Below are 25,436 nucleotides of genomic sequence, written 5' to 3' on the forward strand. Positions count from 1 at the left end.
GTATGATGGTACTGAGCATCTCTTGGTTTGGAAAGCTCCAATAATAATTTTGGTTCCATGTTTTCTAAGTAGGCGAATCATTGTGCGGTTGGGTGTGTAAAGACATACTTATGACTGCTTTATATTGGAGCATGTTCCGTTCGATTTGTGTGGGTCCTAAACAATACGTGCGCGTTGAACTCGTGGTCACGGACCCCACTCTCTTGCACGGTTGGGGTTTAGGAGATTGTACAATTGTTGCATATTACTGAGACTCTTGTTTTTAGTGCGTTTCATACTGCAAAGTGATTGACGATGTGCTGCCCAGTCTGCTCTGGTGGTTTGTGGAATGTTTTAGCGCAGGGCATCTGGTCAATTATTAATTCGTCCTACATACATTATTACTGTTTGATTAAGCACTCATATCTAACAGCAGAGTGAAGAAACAGCGGCCAATGTAACACAATATTATACTTTATTACAAACCCCCGGGCGCAGCTTGTGCCGTTTAAGTGATGCATCGAAGAGAGACTTCAACATTTTTTTGGGGTCTGGAATTATCATAAAAGAATGCGTGCATTACATCTAGTCGCAGTATATAGTCTTTAATGGGTTCTCTGGCATGGATACGTCTCAGGGGAGAGGTCGTTTGCATCTCCGTCTGAGACGATACGAAAAGAATCAAAAGATTTCCAAAGTCGGTCGTTAAGAACACATTCTCATACACTGGTTAGGAAAATCACAGGCAGAATGAAGATTGGTTTAGGGTTTAGTTTTGGAGACCTCTTTAGTGGGAGAATACATGTTGGATCCATGCATGTGAACCTGTCTTTATGGAGGCTCTCATGTAACGTGGGGACAGAATGTAACTCCAGTTCATAATGGCGGTGACCTCTGCAACGTGTTCCAAGTATTTGCACACGCAGGGAAAGGAAGCGCCTTTTTTTTTTTTTTTTGAACCACTGATACTTGAAATGTATTGCATGCAGCTCAGGCAAATGCTAAACCGGACTGATACAAACAAACTGTATCTAGGAAGGGTCTTGCTGTCCAGGATTCTAGCATTGTGCCCGGGAATAAAAATGAATGCGATACCTATTCTCGTACACACATGAACGTCCTGTGCCGTTGTCATCATCTTCCAAGTCCATTAATCCTAGATGGTACTTTGGAAATCTAGATATTCCTGCAGGAGTCTTGTAGTGTAGAGCAGGGGTGCGCAAACTGGGGGGCGCTAGATTTTCTGGTGGGGGACGCAGCAGTTATAGAAGTCCCGCGCTCTTTAATGAAATGCTGGGGGATCGCGCAAGGCCTCTATAACACACTTAGGCCTCAATTATACCAGGAGCTGCAGAGCGATCTGGTGACGTCAACGTAGTGACGTCGCAGGGCGTCGTGCACATGCGATTTGTAGCGCTACTGCAGAGGAGACATGACCAGTTGCTTTGTTTAAGATGCACTGGGATTGGCCGTGCAAATCACATGACGCGCCGTCTCCTGTGAAAAACAAAATCTCAAATCTCTTCATGAGACAGAAGCTTTGCAGTTCATCGCGGCGCTTACGTCGCTACTGGTATGTGCGCTGTCATTGGATTTTTTAGTTTTTGAAGCTGCGCGGCGTCACCAGCGATTTCTGGTATAATTACGGCCTTCCCTTCTAGTGATGCGTCATCATGGTAACCAGGCGTCACGTGATGGCGTGTGTGTGTGTGTGTGGGGGGGGAGGTGCGAGGCACCAAGGAGAGCAGCTAGGGGTGCGCACGGGGAAAAGTTTGCGCACACCTGGTGTAGAGCACGATTCGTTAGCACAATTCTGCCTTCAACTAACTGGAAGAAGGGTGCGTTGGTTCTGAAGAAAAGCCAAAGTTTGGCAAGATAAGGCCTGCCTTCCAAAAACTGATGGAGGAGCGCTGGCTAAAGTGCGGGAATGGAAACTGTTGCAGTAAGAGAGCCGTGACTGATTTCCCATGTTGTATGCATTGTTTGTTTTACTAGGGTTCTTGTCAAAGATGGTAAGGGATGTAATGCAAAGGGAGCAGCAGGTTACGCCTTTCTCCTGTTTGCCTTTATCTCCTCTCCAAGATGAAAGCAACTAATGGCAACCGCAGCGTCTAAGTAAGGGTGTGGGCAACGCCAGTCCTCAAGGGCCACAATAGGTCAGGTTTTAAGGGTATCCCTGCTTCAGCACAGTTGGTTCATTCTTTGAGCCAACTGTGCTGAAGCAGGGATATCCTTAAAACCTGACCAGTTGGTGGCCCTTGCGTTCTGGAGTTGCCCACACCCTGATCTATGTGAAATGATTAATAAACTTTTCTGCCAGACAATTGGGCCTGCAAGAACTGCGCAACAATGGAGTGACGTCTCCATCCTGAACAAGAACGCGAATGGATGTTTAAGGGGGGGAAATATATCAACTGACTTAAGAATTCATAGAGAATTGGAAAGTAGAGCACTGCGAGAAAACAAAAGGGCTGCAGGCAAAAAAGAAACTATTTATTGTGCATATGTGCCACGGTGACAAACACACAAATTAAAAACTCTGACGCGTTTCCCGCCGTGGAGGCGCTTTATCAAAGAGTAACCAACTCTCCCTCAAACCCTGTTGATTCGGGCCGCCACGAGCCGGAACCCCTGTACGGAGCGTGACCGGAACATCGCGGGAGGTCATACAGGCACCCGGTGAGCAGGCAGGAGTGTCTGCAGACGCGGGACTCCATCATCATCACCACCAGGCCGCCCATCCCGGGTTACCACCGCCGCAGGGGTAGAAGGAAGATCGGACCTCCCGGTTCTCGGGGTTATACACTCCACGGGCGGCCCTCCACAGACTGTTATCTCCCCGGTGGACTCAGGTGAGGTGGGTGTTGCACCAGCTCCTTCACATCTGGTTGGACTACATGGTCTTGCAGCCATATCATTTATATATCAGCATTCAATTCATGAACTGAGTGTTATATTATTGATTTATGCCATTCAAGACACTGCAGTATTTAGGCAGCATCAACGTTGGGTATATCAGCACCTCTTTCTCTATATGACTTAGGAATTCAATGACAAGGGATTTTGTAAGATGTTCGCAATGGTTAATACATATGTATAGGACTACACATTACCTTACACAGAAAAGAAAGGGGTCTTTTTATCAAGTCGGCGAAAAGTTTGTTTTGATGAACTGCTCCATGTTGTGGAATGAAGTTAGTGCACGCACTCAAACAAAAAGGGTGAAAGTGGGGTACTTAACCGCCGGTGCGCTGGTTCTGGGGAGCTCCTGATGTCCCAAATAGATCCAGTGAAGAAGAAGAATCAGGCGCACGGTCTTAATCATCAAATGAAAAGGGGTTTAATGTGCCGAGGAATCCAACGTTTCGGCAGTAATACTGCCTTTCTCAGGGCGAGCCTACAGTATTACTGCCGAAACGTTGGATTCCTTGGCACATTTAACCCCTTTTCATTTGATGATTAAGACCGTGTGGCTGATACTTCTTCTTCACTGCTCCATGTTGTTTCAATTGTTTCATGTAAGCAATTTTTTTCTTTTAATATCGGGCGTAGAATGCTTCAGATCTGGCGGGCTGTTAGGCGCGCGTAAAAAAGAAAGACGCACAGAACATTATACTTCTCATTATAATCTGTGCGTCATGTAATTCCTCCCAAACTCCTCCTCCTGACTTTACCTAAGTCACAAGCCGGTGCAAAATGTGAAAAGGGCCCTGATGCAAGATGAAAGTGCCCAAGTTTTTGTTCCACGTGTTGACACGTAGGCCCCATACACGTTATAGAACTGGAACTATCGAGCCTTTTCCCGTGAAACTTTCCATGGACATGAGGTCTGGTGCCTGTAACTGTTAGCCGTTTACACCCCGTCGTGGCATGCTGTGGTTAGATGCAAAACATAATTTCCTAATCTTCATTATCTTCCTGCTGGGCAGCGTCCTAATTGTAATAGTCTTGTAATGGTGGAATTATTATCTCTGTCCCTGCAGATCGCTGCAAAAGTAGATCCCACTTTCATCAGCTGACTAAACGCGGGAGCTCATTAAAACATCATGTCTCAGAGGAGGATGTGTCGCTGTTGATCGCCTCTTCTCCCTCTACCACTTGCCCTCTTGACCCCATTCCCTCCCATCTCCTAAAACCTCTTGCTCCTACTATAATCCCTACGCTCACGCACATTTTTAACTCCTCCCTCTGCTCTGGAACCTTTCCATCCTCCTTCAAACATGCAACAGTCATACCATTACTCAAAAACAGCAAGCTTGACCCTACCTGTCTTTCTAACTATCGGCCTGTCTCCCTCCTGCCTTTTGCCTCTAAACTCCTTGAACGTCTTGTATTCGCTCGCTTGCTCCATTTTCTCAACACCTATTCTCTCCTAGACCCTCTACAATCTGGCTTCCGTACTGCTCACTCCACGGAAACAGCCCTCACTAAAATAACTGACGACCTCCATGCTGCCAAAGACAGAGGTCATTACACTCTGCTCATATTACTCGACCTCTCTGCAGCATTTGACACCGTGGACCACCCTCTTCTCCTTCACATTCTCCATACTCTTGGCATTCGGAACAAAGCTCTATCCTGGATCTCATCCTACCTCTCCCATCGTACTTTCAGTGTCTCTTCTGCTAATACCTCCTCCTCCTCTATTGATCTCTCTGTGGGGGTACCCCAGGGCTCTGTCCTGGGACCTCTTCTCTTTTCTCTGTATACACTCTCTCTAGGTGACCTAATAACATCTTTTGGGTTTAATTATCACCTCTATGCTGACGACACACAAATATATTTCTCAACACCCGACCTTACACCTACTGTACAAACCAAAGTTTCTGAATGTCTCTCTGCTATATCATCCTGGATGGCCCTCCGCCGCCTTAAACTCAACATGGCTAAAACAGAGCTCCTCATACTTCCTCCCAAACCTGGCCCTACTACCTCCTTCCACATTACTGTTGGAACTACGATCATTCACCCAGTAGCCCAAGCACGCTGCCTTGGGGTCACACTCGACTCCTCTCTCACATTTGCCCCTCACATTCAAAACATTTCTAAAACCTGTCGCTTTTTCCTCCGCAATATAACAAAGATACGCCCTTTCCTCTGTTGCTCGACTGCTAAAACTCTGACTCAGGCCCTCATTCTCTCCCGTCTTGATTACTGTAACCTCCTGCTGTCCGGCCTTCCTGCCTCTCACCTGTCTCCCCTACAATCTATCCTTAACGCTGCTGCCAGAATCACTCTACTCTTTCCTAGATCTGTCTCAGCATCTCCCGTCATGAAATCCCTCTCCTGGCTTCCGATCAAATCCCGCATCTCACACTCCATTCATCTCCTCACTTTTAAAGCTTTACACTCTTCTGCCCCTCCTTACATCTCAGCCCTAATTTCTCGTTATGCACCATCCAGACTCTTGCGTTCTTCTCAAGGATGTCTTCTTTCTACCCCCTTTGTATCTAAAGCCCTCTCCCGCCTTAAACCTTTTTCATTGACTGCCCCTCACCTCTGGAATGCCCTTCCCCTCAGTACCCGACTAGCACCCTCTCTATCCACCTTTAAGACCCACCTTAAGACACACTTGCTTAAAGAAGCATATGAATAGGACTGTGGCTATTCTGAACACATGGCACATAAAGCTTGGCCCCCTGCAGATGCACTTACCAGAACTCCCTCCTACTGTCTCTGTACGTTCTCCCTACCTACCAATTAGACTGTAAGCTCCTCGGAGCAGGGACTCCTCTTCCTTAATGTCTAAAGCACTTATTCCCACGATCTGTTATTTATATTATCTGTTATTTATTGGATTACCACATGTATTACTGCTGTGAAGCGCTATGTACATTAATGGCGCTATATAAATAAAGACATACAATACAATACAATACAATCATATATCACTGAAAAAGCTGTGTGTGTGTGTGTGTGTGTGTGTATATATATATATATATATATATATATATATATATATGTATATGTGTGTGTGTGTGTATTTATCTATCTATATCTATATCAATGATCCATAAAAACACTATAAATAACATGCTCAAATATCTATTGAACATTTACGATTGCATGTGGTGTTTCTAATGAAAAACCAAAAATGACCTTTTGATTGTTTATCTATCACGCCTAAATAAAAAACCTAAAACTCCCATTCTCTCCTTATTCCATTAAACTCTAGACTGGTTATAATGGATTTTAGAAAGCCTGCTCCTTAAACGTTATATGTGTATAGATCTCTTGTATTGTCTTAACCAGCTGCGTGTTCACTTAAATGTCTGTTCTTTATTATAGTCAACATTTTAAGACGTTAGCTCAGAAGCTTTTAGAGGCTAATCCATTACCATTGCATACTTTTTCACATAGGCTGCTTTCCGTTCCTCGTCTTACGTTTCGTGAGTATTTACACATGCAGCAGCTATGCTGGGGATGTTATAGGGGCGAGGGTATTAATAGTGATGGCAGAAAGTTAGGAACGAGACATGTACTTGCCAAGAGAAGGGTGCTGGCTACGGCGAATGTATTTTTTTAAATTTGATGCACAGTAGCACTAAAGCCGTTATGGAAAGTGAAAAAGCTGCCGTGCCAGTGTATATTTCCACTGCCTTATCTTGAGATCAACCCAGAGAAATGTCAGCTGGGATATATACTCTGAACAGAAGCTGTGCGAGCCAGGGTTTGTGTTTTTGATAATATGAACCACTTCAACACATCTCCAGCTTCCTTCATCGTGAAATGTTTAAGAGCAAACAGCTCACAAAATGATTTTATGAATCTGCTTCACTGAGCCTCGCTGGCAGGAAAAAGTAATTTTGCTTCTAAATGAGAGAAACCACACAAGCATTTAAGGTTACTGTACTGTATATGTACAATATTGTGTTTAGGTAGAGGAAAGCAAAGAACTGATTAAATGATTGGAAGCGCAAAAAACTTCAAACTTGCAATGAGTCCACGGAAGTACTTTAAGGTACATCTTGGAGGACAATGTTAGATCTCTGAAATATTGGCCTCTAACTTTATTTTTTATAATCCTATCCTATGCAAATTCCTGGCCTGCCGAGTAGAGATCTGCAAAACGTGTGCCGAACTTCGCAACCCTGGCGACATTTTCCTTGAAAATGTTCATAAATTGTCAAGCTTCGCAAACACACTTCACTAAGCATTAAAAGTCAATGCGTAAGGTCACATGGTCCTTTATATACTGCCACTTTCGTAACATTTTTACCAAAAAGGTAAACTTTTGAGGGGAAAAAAAAAAAAGTGTGAGAGAAACGCACATCTTTATTCTTTCTGACCTCTAGCGCACGGAACTGCAGAGGGGCTGATCTTGCCCCAATTCACCCTGTGATCTTGCCCCAATTCACCCTGTGTTCTTCGTTCTGCTCCCTGCGTGGGAAACTGCAAAGAGGATTTTGTGACGGCTGTCTTCCCCCTTATTACCGAGGGGTTGTACAACCACCCCTCTATCTCATGCCTTGTAAGGGAACTGCAGAGCGATGTTGTCCTGACTTCAGGTTTCCTTTCCCACTCCCGATGAACCAAACTACAAAGAGCATGTTACTCATGTGTCTATGTTTTCAGTGTTTGTGTATTGCACTTAAAATACATTTTCACTGATCATTGCAGCCTCATTGACAAACCTGAAATGTTGCTTTGTGTCCTATAGAAAAGTACTGCATGCCTGGTTTATAATTCGAGCCGTTACACAAAACGTGTAATATCGAAGGTTGCAAAAGTGCAGAGGTTATGGCTTTTCATATGGCGGAGGTAATTTGGGTTGGGCTGCTCTGGAAACAATTTATATTATGCATCTTGTGTGAGAGGCCTCCATGAAAACGCTGTGTCTTATTTGTACGGGTGTAGATTCTCAACGAATCAACCAAATCTGACTGTGTTGCAGGAAGGAAACACAAGAGTGAGTTCCAGCAGTTGGTTGACCAGGTGAAGGACAGGTGGAGGAACGCTGGAGGAAAGAAAATAAAAGTGAAGTCTGAAGATTGCCAGATAAGTGAAGGTAAGGGCCGAGGAGAACAGAATGGAGAGATGTCTTGGGGACCTGCTGATACTGTAATATCATAATCACAAAGTTGTTAACCTCTTATGCTGGAGAGGCCTAAAGTGTACTGAGGGGTTAAGTCCAGCTTTATCTCCAGAACCCCCACACGCTAATGTTGATGGAGTTCATTACTCTGCAGTACATGTGATCTTGCCCGGAATATGGTCAACTGCGTAACGGTCATTTTCTTTCTCCTCATTTCTTTAGTTCCTTTCCTCTTTTTAGTGAATGCTGACGTTTTTAAAAGTGTTTGAGTATCGATCTCGAATTACAAATGCACACCATGTACACATGATTATTCATTTAAACTGCGAAGGGGCCAATTGAGACACTGTCATACGGACACTCCCATTGACTTAATTAATAACTCCCATAGTGTTCAGTATCTCCACCACACACACAGTATTCAATCACCCTATTCAATATCTTGCTTTTCAATGAAACATCCATTTGAAAAACTGTCTGTTCCTAGCTGGATCCTTGCTGCATGTCGGCTTGTCTTAATCATCAGTTGTTTGATGGTGAGACGAAAGCTATTTTCCTCCCTGCTCACATGAAAGAAGTATCGAGGCAGATGAGATAATGATCTTTGGATCGGCATACTATAATTTCGTCCTTCTTTTTTTGGTCTTGTTTCTGCTTTGATGTGCTTTATAGACATGGAACGTGAACATAAACTGTTACTATTTAATTTAGTCTCTTCGTGGCCACGTACTGTACGTTCATCTCTATTTTATTAAGAGCATAGAAGGGGAGTGACATCTGGTTGTTTTCTGGTCACTTATAGCCTCTGTTCTTTCATTATTTATTTTTCTCATTTTTTGACTTGCAAAAATTCAACTCTTAAAGCTGCAACCCAAGTGTTTTAATTTTTTTGTAACATAATATTGAAGCAGAGGGTCTCTGGAGCAGAACCCCATTATTTTCAGCTCCGGTGGCCCCCCCACCCCCTTACTGCTTTCAGAGATATTTAACCCCGCAATGGGGTGCCGGTAGCCACTCCAGGCTCATTAGCAGGGATCACATAATGGCAGCGTTTTCAAACCTGCGGGCCGATAGGAAGCCGTGACGTCATCCGGTGCGGCGGTTTGCTATTGGCCCACGTGACGCAGGAGATTTAAAAAGCAGAGCGATACCGGCACCCCCCTACGGAGGTAAGTACAGTATCTCCGGAAGCAGGAAAAAGTGAAACGTGAAAGCAACCCGTAGCATTTTAGCTGTTTCACAATGTAAGATTAGTCTGACCTAAACTAATATAGATTTTTTTCAGGGATTATTACTTTAGTGCGACCCAAATGTTACATTGCCTCCGGTGCTGCTTAATAAATCCAGTTTTGTTTGTTTTACTTTGGCAGAGTGGGAAACGTAGTTGTAATTTGGAATCGGAAGTGATTAGCCAGTCTAGCTGCTAAGGTTTCAGGCCGATTTCCCCAATGGTATAAAACATAAGTGGTATTAACACGGCATTGTATTTTCATGGCGACGACTGTATGTAGCTTTGAAAAATGTGGCAGTAATTCGGTGCATTCTGCAACTTTTTATTTTTGTTATATTCTGGTTTTCATAGGCCATGACCCCAACATTTTGTGTATGTGATTTGAGACCCTGACTATGTCAAGTTTTATTGTATTTAAAAATATATACAGCTGAACCCCGTTATAGCGCGACCCGTTATAACGCGAATTCGTTTATAACGCAGTTTTCACGTGGCTCCCAGTTAAAAAAAATAAATTTTAAATTAAATTTTTTTTTTTTACATTTTTTCTGCACACTGCACACTGCACACACTCTCACTGCACACACTCTCACTGCACACACTCTCACTGCACACACTCTCACTGCACACACTCTCACTGCACACACTCTCACTGCACACACTCTCACTGCACACACTCTCACTGCACACACTCTCACTGCACACACTCTCACTGCACACACTCTCACTGCACACACTCTCACTGCACACACTCTCACTGCACACACTCTCACTGCACACACTCTCACTGCACACACTCTCACTGCACACACTCTCACTGCACACACTCTCACTGCACACACTCTCACTGCACACACTCTCACTGCACACTGCACACACTCCCAGCGCACACTGCACACACTCTCACTGAACACACTCTACACTGCACACACTCTACACTGCACACACTCTCACTGCACACTGCTCACAGCACACACTCCCAGCACACACTCCCAGCACTCACTGCACACTGCACACACTCTCACTGCACACACTCTCACTGCACACACTCTCACTGCACACACTCTCACTACACACACTCACTGCACACACTCACTGCACTCACTGCACTCACTGCACACACTCTCACTGCACACACTCTCACTGCACACACTCTCACTGCACACACTCTCACTGCACACACTCACTGCACACACTCTCACTGCACACACTCACTGCACACTGCACACACTCCCAGCACTCACTGCACACACTCCCTGCACACACTCCCTGCACACACTCACTGCACACACTCCCAGCACACACTCACTGCACACTGCACACGGCACACACTCTACACTGCACACACTACACACACTCACTGCACACTGCACACTGCTCACAGCTCACAGCACACTGCACACACTCCCAGCACACACTCTCACTGCACACACTCTCACTGCACACTGCTCACAGCACACAGCACACTCTCACAGCACAGTCTCACAGCACACAGCACAGCACACTCTCACAGCACACTCTCACAGCACACAGCACTCAGCTCTCACAGCACTCAGCTCTCACAGCACACAGCACTCACAGCACACTCTCACAGCACACAGCACTCACAGCACACTCTCACAGCACACAGCACTCACAGCACACTCTCACAGCACTCACAGCACACTCTCACAGCACTCACAGCACACTCTCACAGCACACAGCACTCACAGCACACTCTCACAGCACACTACACCACACCTCCCACTCCCCCTCCCTACCTTTGGTGTCGGCGGCTGAGATCGGAGCAGAGCTGGCATCAGGAGGAGGGGAGGGGGGAGGGGTGTGTGTCGGGGGAAATGCAGTAGTATTAGATTTATATCATTTTTACTCCTAGAAAATGTACTGATCCTCCAGAGTCCAGAACATTCCTTATATAAGGTGAGGTATTCTATTGTCAGGTAATGCTCAGGTGCTATTTAAAAGGAGTGATTCTGTTCTTGATTTAAAGAGGATAATTCTGCTGAACAACTTGGCAAAGCATTAACACTTTGGGTGCGGGAGGTGCCACAGCACCAGCGTGGCTGCCCCCTCCAGCAAAGCGCGGTCACACGACTGCATAACCCAGAAACGGGTGTAGAAGAAGGTGTTCTGCATTCCCATGGAGCAATCTCCCCTAGAAAACCAACCCTCTGGGCATAACTTGGGCACTACATAATGGCACCCCATGAATGCCACAACACCCCATGACGTAGTGAGTACTTCTTGGGGCACCCACAGGGTTAAGTTAGGATGCACAAAGCTCAATCATATTCAGTAAGCCCGGGTACAGCACTGGGTTATATAACTTTCATGAACAAGGTCCTTATCTAACCAATGAGAGTGCTGCTGGCATCTGAGGCACACGGAGTAGCTCAGTAGAGCAAATTATATGGAAGTAGACTTGCTGTGAGGTTGGTGTTGGTGAAAAAAGAGGGGGATAGCATGGCAGTATGTGAGATAGCAGTATTTATTTATTAGTGTCTTGACCAAAATGATGCTAAAAATATCACCACATTTATTATAGAAAATATAAAATTCTAGTAGAAAACACCTTTTTTTATTAGATAAATCTGGGGGGATGGGGTTGTACCTGAATTATCCTAGTTTTGCAAGGCAGAGAGAACCCAGAAAGAGGATGATCAGGATAGAAAGGTGTGTGTGTGTCCAGTACAAATGGAGGGAGACAAAAGGAAGACTGCAAGAGATAATCACAGCACACAGCACTCACAGCACACACTCACAGCACTCACAGCACACTCTCACAGCACTCACAGCACACTCTCACAGCACTCACAGCACACTACACCACACCTCCCACTCCCCCTCCCTACCTTTGGTGTCGGCTGCTGAGATCGGAGCGGAGCTGGCATCAGGAGGAGGGGGGGGGGTGTCGGGAGGAGGGGGGGTGAGTGAGGAGCAGGCTGGGACTCGGAGGGCCGCGTGGGCTATGTCGCGGAGGGCCGGTAGGTGTGGGGGCTTGGGGGGGGGAGGAGGAAATGGATGCCGGTGGTGGGAGGTAAGGAGCAGATTGCGGCTGGACTTGCCGTTGCTAGGGGACGTGTAGGGCTTCCGGCCACCTCTTCCTTCCTTCCTTCCTTCCCTCCTCACTCCCTCCCGATCAGGCGCGCGGCGGCCATTTTATTTAAAAAAATTAGCGCGACCCCGGTTTAGCTGTATATATCTTCCTATGACAAACACATTGAGATGTAGATCTGTAAAATGTCCTATGTCTTTTGTATATCTGACAACAACATAGCAGAACGCTGCATTCCGGTTTTAGCACACAAAAAGAAACGTTTATTCTGAAGATAAATACTCGCATACAGAGAGAGTATAAAAATGGCGGTGACATCAAATAAGTTATAATATCTTCAAAGCTGGTTGCATGGTTATTCTTTTCTTGTGTGGAATCCTTCTGTCTGATCTTGGTATCGTGATTTTAAAATGAATGAACACACAATCCCAGCAAGCTCTAACCCCAGAACCCACCACATCAAATAAGTGTGTGTGTGTGTGTGTGTGTGTCTAAAGGAGTGCTACTGAGTGTGGCCAAATGTATACAACAATAGGGAAGAAATACCCAATGCTGCATCAAATATGACAAAATACATAGTTAAATACTTCAATGTTAGTATTCTCATGAGTGAGGGTTAGTATCGTGATGTTAAACCAGGATCCTCCTCTCTCCGTCTCGCCTCCTCCTGCCTCGCCCTTGTCGCCCGCCCCGATTCCATCTGGAGGCGGGAACTTCTGGCAAGGGCGAGAGTTCCCGGTGGAGGGAACTCTATTCAGAGTTGGTTCCCCCTCCCGCCGGGGATTTGAGTTGGAGAGTCCTCCACAGTGCACTGAGCACGGGAGAGTACTTGGCCCACTTCACGATCTCACCGGCCCCTTCTGTGGCGAGCGAGGGTCCGTGTACCATATTTATTTTAGCTGTTCCAGACTGCAGCCCCTCTTATCCACCTTGAGGGGCCTTCTCCTGCAGTTCTGGCTGCACTTTTCTCCTCACCTTTTTATTTTTGGCTGCCCAGTGTCCTGGGACAATAAGCCTAGGGATCTCCTCATTAACCTGCTCCTGGCATTGGCTAAGTTAGCGATTTATAAGACCAGGAAGCAGTGTCTGGAGAGTGAGGTCCCAACAAACATCGTGGCCGTGTTCTGGGCGCTGGTGCGCTCCCGTATCCGGGCAGAGTACACGTACGCAGTGTCCACTGGGACGGTTTCAGAGTTTGCCTCCCAGTGGGCGTCAGGCAGGGTGCTCTGCTCGGTATCCCCCACTCTGGATTATTTTGTACTAACCCTTCATTTTTAGGGCACTTTATTTTATTTACAGTGCACTTGTTGTTGGTTTAATTTGTTTGGCTGTTTTTTCTTTGTTCTACTTGGTTCCCAAGTAGAATTGCTGTTCAACTGATTGGCCGGCTTCGGCGGCCAATCAGCAAAACCAGATCAAAATAGACCTCCTTGGTGTAACCTCGTCTCTCGGCTCCCTTAACTAAATATTTCAGTATTTATCCAAATAAAATCCCCTCGTCAGCTCTTCCTTGTTCCAATACTATGACTGAATAAGGATCTACAGGTGTCCTATAGCTTAAAACTATTATCATATCTGATCAAGAACTGTCCATCCTCCAGACAAGGAAAATAACCTTATATTTGTCTGAAATTATTACCTCTGCATATCATCAGTCGTCAATAGCAACTATCTGTCTCGCTGGCCTTCCCCAGACATCTCAAGACAGCTGTATTCTAACTATACGGTTAAACGCACCTTTTTTACTTAAAATACTTCACTTGTAATAAGATCTACCAAACATCCTTTGCCTGTCAGAGTAAATTGTCCACATCTTCTCTTCTTAAAATATCTCCCAACAATTGCCTTATAATCCATCATTCAAACTCGATTCTTAGTTTAAGGGGAAATACTATTTGCAGCATCTTTTTATTCAAGTATGTCCTTGGGATATAGTGCAGGGAGAAATAATTCAATCCATGTGATCTGCTGTTTGAGTTATAGTGGCAGCACGGAGAGATGACCTTTCCTGAGTGCCGAGACTGACACATGGAGAATATTCCCGACGGAAGGAAAGCAGCGAGTGTCCAGTTTATTTAATAGCCTTGGGAACAGTAAACAGACACATGTTTGTTTTTGTAACTAGGCCTAAACCGATTTGACCCCACTTGTATGGATGGATGTGTATATATAGCGCCATCCATGTACATAGCGCTGCACAGCAGTAATACACGTGAAATAATAATATAACACCTAATGGGAATAAGTGCTTCAGACATAAAGCAATAGGAAAAGGAATGTCTGTCCGAAGAGCTTACAATCTAAGCTTAGGTACCCTCCTGCTATTGGTACAATATGAACAGATGCAACACTAGCCAACCCGCAGGGAGTGTTACACTTTCTTTTTACCGGGGCAGTCACTTCTGGGACCCAAATGTACTAATGATATGTTGAAGGGGTTAAATAGGGTTTCATTTCCTCTTCTCCCTTTTGTATAATTTCACTGTGTGTTCAACAAGAGCTTGCACGGGCAAAGCTCCCACTCTCTCCTTTCCCCTTATTATTGGTTCTCTCATAGGGACATGGTGGGACAAGGGTAGAGGAGGCAGTACGAGTAGAGCATTTTCAGTACTATTTTTTTTTTTTTACCACCTGTACTGAAGCAGGGACTGATTGAGCCACCTGCGTTGAAGCAGAGATATCCTGAAAACCTGGCCTGTCGGTGGCCCTTGAGGCCTGGAACAGGCCACACCTGGGTTAGGGTATGCACCACTTACTCTCCTGCAGTGTTTTACTATTTTCTCCTGGTTTGCATTGTTCTGAACTGTGTGGATTCCAGTCTGCACCTTAAGTGAATGAATCATACAATATTTAACATGAATCTCTGCTCGGGGAAGGATGTCCCACCGGGTCAGCTAGAAATTACATTTTCTAGAACCCAATCTTTTTATGTAATGAACATTAATGGATTAAACAGCAGAGGGAAACAATAACTCATATTTTACAACGCTGTTAGAGTAGTTTAGTGTTGCTTCAAAAGCAAATATATTTTACAGATTGTGAAACCATTAAATGAACCAACATGAACATATCTTCATAGATGATATTTATGGACATGCTTTAACATCTCTTGTTTCGACATCACATGAAGCCTTGTGTGCTCTTTACAATGTACATTCAAATAACATCTATGTAGAAATTTAAGAAAAACTATGATCCTGAAGCCCCATCCAAGTAGTATACATGGAATTCAGAGGGTAACACAAGTTCCCCCCTCACCCCCCACCTTAGAAACTCGGTATTAAAGTCACGTCTTCGTTAAAGTAGCAGAAACGTAATTAGTACGGGAAAATGAACCACTGCAATCAGTCAGGATCTAAAAAGCCATATGTAAATGTTTTTAATAAGCACAAATAGCATGCGTCTTGGGGTATGCGGAGTGCAGCCAGCCTCGAAGCCGTCACGCACCGCATAAGGATCTGGCACCCAAAGGACCGCGGTCCTTTCTTCCAATGTCACAACTTGGGCAGATGAAAACTTGCCAAACCACTCGTGTCCAATGGAGATCTAAACTGATATAAAGAGCCTCTTTTCGGAAGTCCATTGGGGCACCGGAGGGCGTAGAGAGAGAGGAACAAATATATATGGCGAAATACTCTTAATATAATAATACCAAGAAATCGGTTAGTAGATCGCTCACATTTACACTTCTTGGCAAAGTAGCCTTCTCACAATAATGGGACTCCATGGGTCGGTCACCGAGGGCTTGTGTTCCTCCATTGGTAGGTTACGTGAGAAAAGAAGATTAAGAAGAGCATATGGTTGAAAACCTTTTATTTAACAGAAAAGGCAATGCTCTCACAATCCCAAACACATGGAAAGTGCATTCATGTGTCAGGAGGGTAGATGGGATGGTGTCTAGGAGACTCGTCAGGGCCTGGATTTGCCTGACTTCTGTTGCGTTCCACGTTGATGATTAGTGCTCCAGGCCTCCTTCCCCACTTATCAAGGGCAGGGACAGCTCCTCGACTCACTGATTTTTAATATATCTTTGGCTTTTTGTCGCTGATATTAACATATTTTACGTCTTTGACTGTGTGTGTCTATACACACACACACACACACACACACACACACACACACACACACACACACACACACACACACACACACACACACACACACACACACACACACACACACACACACACACACACACGTTTTCCGTGCCATCTTCGTTGTCACTTTTATTGATATAAAGTGCCAGACTAATAGGACCAAGCATCATGCAGGTGAGTTTTTCTTGTGTTGACGGTTGCAATATGAAAGACTGAAGTACACTAACCTTAAATAGGTGCGAGACGCTTACCGCACCTACACTACCAATTTACTTTTATTTTCAGCAGCACAAACAATAAGCAGAGGTCCCCACTCCCTCCTTTAGCAGAGTCCTCCCATTATATTCAGAGTAGAATGTGATACTTTCTATTTGACAGATCCTAAGGTTCTTCTTGATGGAGAGTGCGCAGAGAGCTTCTGAAACCTCAGTGGTCTCTCATCCATCGATCTCTCTAGCTCTGCTCCTCTTAAACGACAACAGAAAGCTCTTTGTAATGACTTCCTAGGAACATTGTCAGATTTTTTTTTTTTTTGCATTGACCTTGCAAATTTGCCTTAAAAACGTTTTGCGCTCCACGTTCCCGTCACCGCGCAGTGTTTATTTAAGTGCCCAAAGTCCTTCAAAAGTTTTAGGAATGGCTTCAAAGCGCACAATGTTAAACAGGTACGTGATCACGAACACATCCTGCAAACTACAGGCCAATCGTCTGTAATTCATATCACTCGCGTTACATCCCAAGAGCGCGCGCGCGTGTGTGTGTGTGTGTGTGTGTGTGTGTGTGTGTGTGTGTGTTTATAAACACACCCCTGCGCATTTTTCAAAGCCATGTGCACGATATTTACATCTTTGAAATACTTTTTTATTCTTTACAATTGGTCACAGCTGGTAACAAATCTACTATTGGGCCAATTACAACTCGGTGCTTCTTCTATCTAGAAGAGAGAAACCGACACCGCCCGCTGTTCTCTCTGCAGAAGGGGCCTGGCTCCCACAAATCTGCACATATAAATATCGGGTAACTCTAAATTAGGACATTTTTTTTTTCATGCTCCTTTGTTCTGCACGCCAGGGGGGTGAGGGGTGTTATTCTGGATACACACAGTGAGTCTCTTGTCTTCACTAGAAGACCACATGATGAAGGATGCAGGACCCTGTGAGGACCCTGCACCAGACAGTGACCTGCTGCAGGGAGATGTGAAGGGACCCCTCCTCAGCGCAGAGCATCTATCTGTCATCCGCTCCAGGTCCCCGGTGTTCCCTCTGTCGCCACAGTCCACAGCCAGGTATGTGCTCAAAATGAAACAAACAGGTGGTCCTAAACACAGCGTGACTGCATTACACATGATTTTCTTGCTGAATGGTGTACACAGCACTATAACATGGAACCATAATCTAAATGTAACATGTACAGTGCTGATCTACAACATGTGAGCAGGAGAAGCCCGGTGGTAACATAACAGCCTTTGAAGTAGAAAGATCCCAATATTATTATTGTTTATTTATAAAGTGCCAACATATTCCGCCGCGCGGTACAATGGTGGAGCAGAATTACACAAGTGACATAAAGAGAATGCCAAACCAGCACAAACCGATGCGCAATGTAATGATAACCTAGAGCAGGAATGGCCAACTCCAGTCCTCAAGGGCCACCAACAGGTCACGTTTTAGGGACATTCCTGCTTCAGCACAGGTGGATCAGTCAATGATTGAGCCACTGATTGACCCACCTGTGCTGAAGCAGGGATATCCTGAAAATGTGAACTGTTGGCCCCTCTTGATCTAAAGGGAATAAGGGACACTGTTGAAACAAATGTAAAGTGCCTGCTCATTGTGAGTGTGCCACAGGATGGAGTTTGGTCCAGCCACCCAGCTGGTCCAGTTAGGACTTGGAGGTGTGCATTCCGATTCCAATGTCCTTGTACCCTTGGGCACGCTGGCTGGCACGCTGGCTGGCACGCTGTTTGAGGCAGATGCTTATTGTGCCTACAAATATAAAGGTAAGGCTTTGGGACATGGGATATTTACAATGTATGCAGTATGGTTGGAGACTTACAGCAACAAGGGAATGAAGTGTGCATGCTTTATTCATACCTGGGCACAGAGCAAAGTATATTTGTTTCAAAAGACGATGCTGAAAGATTGAATTCATGAGTTGGAGTCTTTGAGAATTGACGATAAGGAGAGAGGACATATTGAACTTTGATGTGATGGGAGTGCCAGGGATAGGGGCATTTAGTGACCAGGACACTGTCCAGCGTGAAGTAAAGGTTACAACTTGGTTAGGGGCCTTGATTACCATAACGGCGAAGAGGAACATTTTATAATCTAGGCAGAATGTTATAATTTTTCTAGCACTGTTACATTTAAGTAGGGCGATCGTATATGTAATGATACGTGTGTGTCTCGAGGTGCTCAACTTCAGTCCCCAAGGCCCCCCTCACCCAGCACTTCAGGTTTTCAGGATATCCAGTTTTTGACTGAGCCCCTGATTGAGCCACATGTGCTGAAGCTGGGATATCCAGAAAACCTGACCTGTTGGGAGGTGAGGGGGAGGCTTGAGCACTGGAGTTGAGCTCCCCTGGGTTACGGGTGTAATTCTTGGGGTGCAGTATAAAAGTGGATATACTCGGTGGACCACTCTTATCTCCACTGTCCTGAGCAAATATCCAGAATCTCAACTTGGCCTGACTGGTCATCTCCGGAAGGAATGGTGTGACGTGAAGTCTCGAGGTTTGAATCCCTCATCACACAGCGATATCCTAACACAAGCTTCTCTCGTATGCCTTTCCTGTAATGTGTTAATTCTCTTGCGATATAGTTCCCCCCTCCCTTCCCCCCCCTCCCACGGCCTCAAATCAGGCTCTATATCCAAAGAGGGTTGTTTACTTTTTAGTAGGATTTTCAAAGACCAACATGAAGGATCTTGGTAGACCACATAAGGCACAAACATTCAAGGCCACAAAACCCCCCTCTAATTACCGTCTTCACAATGGGGCACTTGAGGTTTTCCAGTGGCAAGCTCGTGCACAACTGCTTCCTGGATGGTTGAGCTCCGGTGATGCTGTGTATCCTGCAGGAGCTGGTCTATTTCACCGGCCAGCATGCTTGCCTACTGCAGCCAGGGCAGCACGAACTTGACCCCTCCCTTCCCTGGGTATGTGTATCCCAGTTTGATATCTGACCTTAAGTTTGATCTCCGTGGTTGTGTTTTCTGACACTGAAAAGAAGGGGTTTAAGTAAAAGCACATGTGAATTTAGAGTGCTGCAGGGAAATTTGAATGTCCTTCCCCCTGTGCACTTTGGCACAAGTTACCACATACTGGGGAAACATTTATATTGCTTATGTAGTTTTATGTTAAGTCAACAACTGGCGATAGGAAAACAGATGTTTCTCTCTGGTAATGGCACGTCGTCACAGTTTCAGCTGTCCGGCTCGCCAAAATAGTATATAAAAAATGTGATATTTGATGAACATGTCATTTTTGTTTTGTTGCACATTCGTTCCCATCGTGGCTAATTGGACAACCCCTTCCAAGCAGGGCAGGCTTGCATTTTACCCCTGCACTGCTGGGTGGGCCTGTACAAGGTTTGGTTGATGTTTATACCTTTTCAAATGTTAAAGATAGTCCTGCTTCAAACCTGTAAATGCCGGTTAATTGTATTTTTATTTTAAGAAGCATTTCAGAATCAATCATTTGGTAACGCACCAAATTGCTTATTAGACGGTCTTTGGTCACAGCGCCATCTAGTGGAAGAAATGATTTTGCGGTGATGTGTACTCTGCTTTTCCAAGCGGCAGCCAGGCAATGACAGCCAAGCGGTTTATTGATTGCCTTATCCTATTAACCCCGGGGCTCAGTCAAACGCACAGAGATGTTTTTTCATTTCATCTTGAAAAGCTTCCCTCACAATCAGCGAATCGATCCTGCTCCTAATTAAGTATCGCAGTAGAACGGATTATTCTACAGACCCTGTGCCGGGGGAAGGATCGGTCTGCGCTGGGCCTGCTGTGGAAGATGCTGCTTATTTAGTGACCATTACCCAGTGGACTGTGACGTGTAATACAGGGGGAACACACAATTCATGATCTTATTAGGCTGACCGCTCAACTGTGCGCTAATTAGAAACAGACACCACTACTGGCTATTATAGTGCTGTGCTTTTATCTATAGAAGAGAACATGATTGCTGTACTCAAACCCTACTCACCCTCTCCTCTGATTTAATAGAGCGACTCTCTGATGTTAATAAAAATATACATTATGGGAACAAGACTTAACTGAGATTCGCCGGCCGCAGTGTGAATAGAGCAGTATGTAAAGTCTAAGAACTTCTAGCCCAGCTAACTCAACGTAGCAAGAGCATCAGGTTTCATTGGCAGTTGCCAAAAACAACATGTATCAGTAGCTGATGATGTTCCCGCTGCCTAAGCAAGTGCACAGAAAGTCTGACATAAACCGTGTTCGCTTCTGCAGTTCCGGGCGCCAATCCTTTCTCTGAAATGTTTACCTCATCACCTGATTCCATCCAGCCGACAGCACCATGGTACTTCCTGACTCTATACACACACACACACACACACACACACACACACACACACACACACACACACACACACACACACACACACACACACACACACTATTATATCTATATCTATCATAAACACAACAACAGTAGCGCTAACCTAATGTGTTAATCAAAGTAAATGGGGTTAGGAAGGTGATAATTGGTGAATAAAGTGTTGCTGGAGTGTAAAATCTATATGAAAATATTAATAATTATTAATTATAATATAGGGTGTGGATGTGAAGTGAATATAAATTGATCAAACCCAATGAAAAATATGTGAGGAAATGTCCAGATCCAGAAGGCAGTCTGTTATGGAGTAGGCTGTAGCTTCTTAAGTGATCTAGCCTGATCACATGGACACCTGCAAAACAAAGAAAAGAAGCGCCAGCTCCATAGCACAATACTGTACTAATGTATTGGAACATAGAGTAGTCACCAGGACTTGCACTCACAGTGGGTTAAAAAACTATCATTTGAGACAAGCTGTAAGCGGACATCACAAGCTGGAGGACGAATCTAGTGATAGTCCACAAACGGTAAATGCCAGTTATGCTCGGGCTTCAGGAAATACTCATCTGGGGCAGTAAAGTCCTCAGCAAGGCTCCCGATTCTCCCCGGTAGCAAAGATATCAATCTTGCCTAACCAGCGTCTCAGATGTACCGTGGTTGGTATACAAGCAGAGCAAACCCTCAGAACTTGGTCTGCACCTCTGCGCTGTGTCACAACGTACCGACGCGTTTTGTCACATGAGTGACTTCTTCATGGGCTCATTGGTTCACAGCATTGTTTGTTTTAAATAGTCAACACAATAACATTGTAAGCGGCTAAATGTGTGAAATTCAGCTGTTGCCAATGTACATTACGTTGTGAGAACTTGTCCAAAGACAGTTTAAACATATACAAAATTATGAACAATGCCACAGACATTACAAACTCAATGTGACTAAGCTGTCTTCTATGTGACAGCTTAAAATAAACAATATATATATGTACAATTTGTCTGCTCAATAATAAAATTCATAAAATATAATGAATAATCATAAAAAATAATAAATGACATAATGCAACAATCACACTTAAATCACCCCAAGCAGTATCCCAAGGTTAACAACATAATGTGCAACATGATGAAAAGAAAGAGACACAGAGCACACCAAGGGTCAGCTGAACATGTATTCTACAGTACAAATAAAAGTAAGTGTAGTCTTACATGTAAGGTGACTGCGATTTAGTTAAGTCCATTGGACTTCCCTGAATCGCCGTCACCTTACAGACAAGTCTACACTTCCTTTTATTTGTATTGTTCAATACATGTTCACCTGACCTTTTGTGCACTCTGTCTCTTTCGTTGCATGCTGTCTCACCCGCAGAGCTTGCCTTCGGTGGGTGTTTGTGGAGTAGAGGAGAACCTTCCTACACAGGAGCAGCAACAAGGAAAAGGTGCACCACACAGGAACTTTTAGGAAGCACGAGCGCGAATCAGAACTTGTGCGTGCATCATGATGAATTCATATAAGTGTCCCAAGGGAGAGGTATAGTGAAGTGTCAATGATTTAAAAAAAAAATCTTAAATAGCATAGAACTATAAATTGATACAATATATTATAATGGCAGGTTGGTTTTAAAATATAACATATTTCAATATATGTACATTTGAAATATGTTATATTTTAACACCAACCTGGCATAATATATTGTATCAATTTATAGTTCTATGCTATTTTAGATTTTTTAATCATTGACACTTGAATATACCTCTCCCTTGGGACACTTCTATGAATTCATCATGATGCACATTATGTTGCTAACCTTGGGATAATGCTTGGAGTGATTTAAGTGTGATTATTACTGTCACAGGAGACCAGTACTTTTAACACCAAAACCTTCTGGGTTCACCATCACGAAGTACAGGACAAAGTAATTTAACAAACAGAGTTTTTTCTGGGTAAACCAGCAAATGCACAATATAACATACACTTACCACACTGGGACCTGGGGAGAAGTCTCTAGTCTCACTAGGTGCAGGGACCCGCTTCAAATGGGTTTACCCTGTCCGCTTCTCTGCTTCAGGATATCAGAGTGCTGAACACACAGCAGCCACTCTGACATGTACCTCCAGTTGTTCACTGTCAAAATCCACACTCCTTTCCAGAGTGTCTCTCAGATGGACTAGTGCTCTGATCAGCAGTGTCCCTTTATATATCCCTTGGTGACTATCCTTTAACATTGAATAAGGGCAGCCAGCCAAGAGAAACAGTGCCTGGGGCTCAGATCTGATAACTGATTCTATCAACTAGTCCCCTACCGTTATCCTCATCATATATTTTCTATGGAACAGCTAAGCTAAATGGATTACAGAAACTCCCTCCATAGAAATTATAGGAACAGGCACATAACATCATTTGCATTTACAGGGCTGACATGTTAATTTCATCACCACACAATACCAAGTATCTAAGATGGGGGGACTTGCTAACACAGGAATAAATAAAGACATAAGGTATTTATGTAAAAGACAGGACTTGGAATTACACACAGCTAGCCCACATTCCCTTTACTTCCCCAGACATTACATACATTGGGCTGAAATATACATTACTTAGCCAGGCAAGTAATACATTTTTTTGTTAGGGGTAACTAGCTGGGATTTCTCTTTATTAGGTCAACCAGCTACCCCTACTGTCACAGTTGCATTGTCATTTAAAAAAAAAAAAAAATGATTATTCATTCTATTTTATGAATTTTGCTCTTGAGCAGACATTGTATATATATATTGTTTATTTTAAGCTGTCACATAGAAGACAGCTTAGTCACATTGAGTTTGTAATGTCCGTGTTATTGTTCATAATTTTTTATATCCAGCATAACTGGCATCAACCGTTTGTGGACTATCACTAGATTCGTCCTCCAGCTGGTGACGTCCGCTTACAGCTTGTCTCAACTGAAAGTTTTTTAACCCACTATGTGAGTGCATGTCCTGGTGACTACTCTATATTCTAAAGAGAAATGGAAGACAGGGCACACGGATATGAAAATAGAAAATATTTATTTAAGCCAACACAATGTTTCGACCAACATTGTCTTTATCAAGTGCAAAAAATGGCTTAATGAACACATCACAAGTGAACCCTTATATACTGCACCGACACACTTTATTCGAGCAAATACCCAGTATGTACCTGGCAGATACCTGGAATGCGCCGCTCCTCACCTCTGACAAGCCCCGTTGCGTTTGCCTTCCCAGCCTGGGTTCATGCCTGGCTGACGGGCGGCTGATCTGTTAAATGATAATGATTAGGATTTAATAGGCTGCAATGCTTCGCGTGTCTACCAGATGGCATAAATTCATGAATTGTAATGCAGTATATATATATAGATACTGTGCAGTATTGCAGCCAGTGGGAATAAAATGCTTCAATCCCTGCCTGGAAAATAACCCAATGCACTCGGGCAGAAAACAGTCACAAACCTCAATACACCCGGGTATACCCGAATTCGTGGGACTAGCCGAGCTCGAATAAAGTGTGTCGCCAGTGTAGCACACACATTACACACAATGCTCACTGAACAAATCAACCTTTGCTGTAACACGTGTGTGTGGCTACCTTCTCATCATTCATCGACATAAGGTAAGCCCCTCCTCTTAGATAGTCACAATATCGCCTACACGGAAACCAAATAGAATGTCCTGAATGCAAAAAGTAACACGACCCAGATCCCCCGACGTGTTTCCTCTGTAACGCATGCGCTGCGTGTCACCGTTATTACCCACTATGTGTGAGTAATGAAAAGCATCTGGAACGCAATCCTCCTGCGTTGCGTGTCATCCGCTCAAGATTTGACCCGGCGTCGCGCTGTATTATTCAGATATAGCAAATCCCTGCATGTCCTCCTGTGTAGCGTCTGGTGATCCATGGCAACCAGGATATCAGCTGTTGTAGCTTGCGTAGCACAGTCCTTGCTTCTCCCCTGTGTAGCGTTCGGTAACCAGTGGCAACCAGGATATCAGTATGTCAAACACACTCCGTCTCAAACGGCATCCTGATGCATATTTAAATAAAGTGATCTTTACTCCTGAGTATGGCGTCTTGTAGTTCTTGGAGACCAGGATATAGGTATTGGGTATAGATATTTGCTATATCTCTGAATAATACAGTGCGATGCCGGGTCAAATCTTGAGCGGATGACGCGCTGTGCAAGGGGCTCGTGACACGCAACGCAGGAGGATTGCGTTCCAGATGCTTTTCATTACTCACACATAGTGGGGAATAACGGTGACACGCAGCGCATGCGTTACAGAGGAAGACAATCTAAGAGGAGGGGCTTACCTTATGTCGATGAATGATGAGAAGGTAGCCACACACACGTGTTATATCAAAGGTTGATTTGTTCAGTGAGCATTGTGGGTAATGTAGGTTCTCTATAAGGGTTCACTTGTGATGTGTTCATTGAGCCATTTTTTGCA

General features: G+C 44.4%; 1 protein-coding gene across 4 annotated transcripts in view; it reads left to right on the forward strand.

Moving 5' to 3' along the window:
- The window catches only part of RAD18 (RAD18 E3 ubiquitin protein ligase), a 178,008-nt gene that overhangs the window by 59,507 nt on the left and 93,065 nt on the right, over positions 1-25,436 (forward strand). For 2 of the 4 annotated variants that reach the window (XM_075574687.1, XM_075574688.1), the window contains exons 10-11: positions 7,874-7,987; positions 17,523-17,682. In XM_075574687.1, the coding sequence (XP_075430802.1) occupies positions 7,874-7,987; positions 17,523-17,682 (274 nt within the window). The remainder of the gene's footprint in view (positions 1-7,873; positions 7,988-17,522; positions 17,683-25,436) is intronic. The other 2 variants (XM_075574689.1, XM_075574690.1) reach the window with 1 other exon arrangement.

This window comes from Ascaphus truei, chromosome 17 (assembly GCF_040206685.1).
Source record: "Ascaphus truei isolate aAscTru1 chromosome 17, aAscTru1.hap1, whole genome shotgun sequence".
Taxonomy (NCBI): domain Eukaryota; kingdom Metazoa; phylum Chordata; class Amphibia; order Anura; family Ascaphidae; genus Ascaphus; species Ascaphus truei.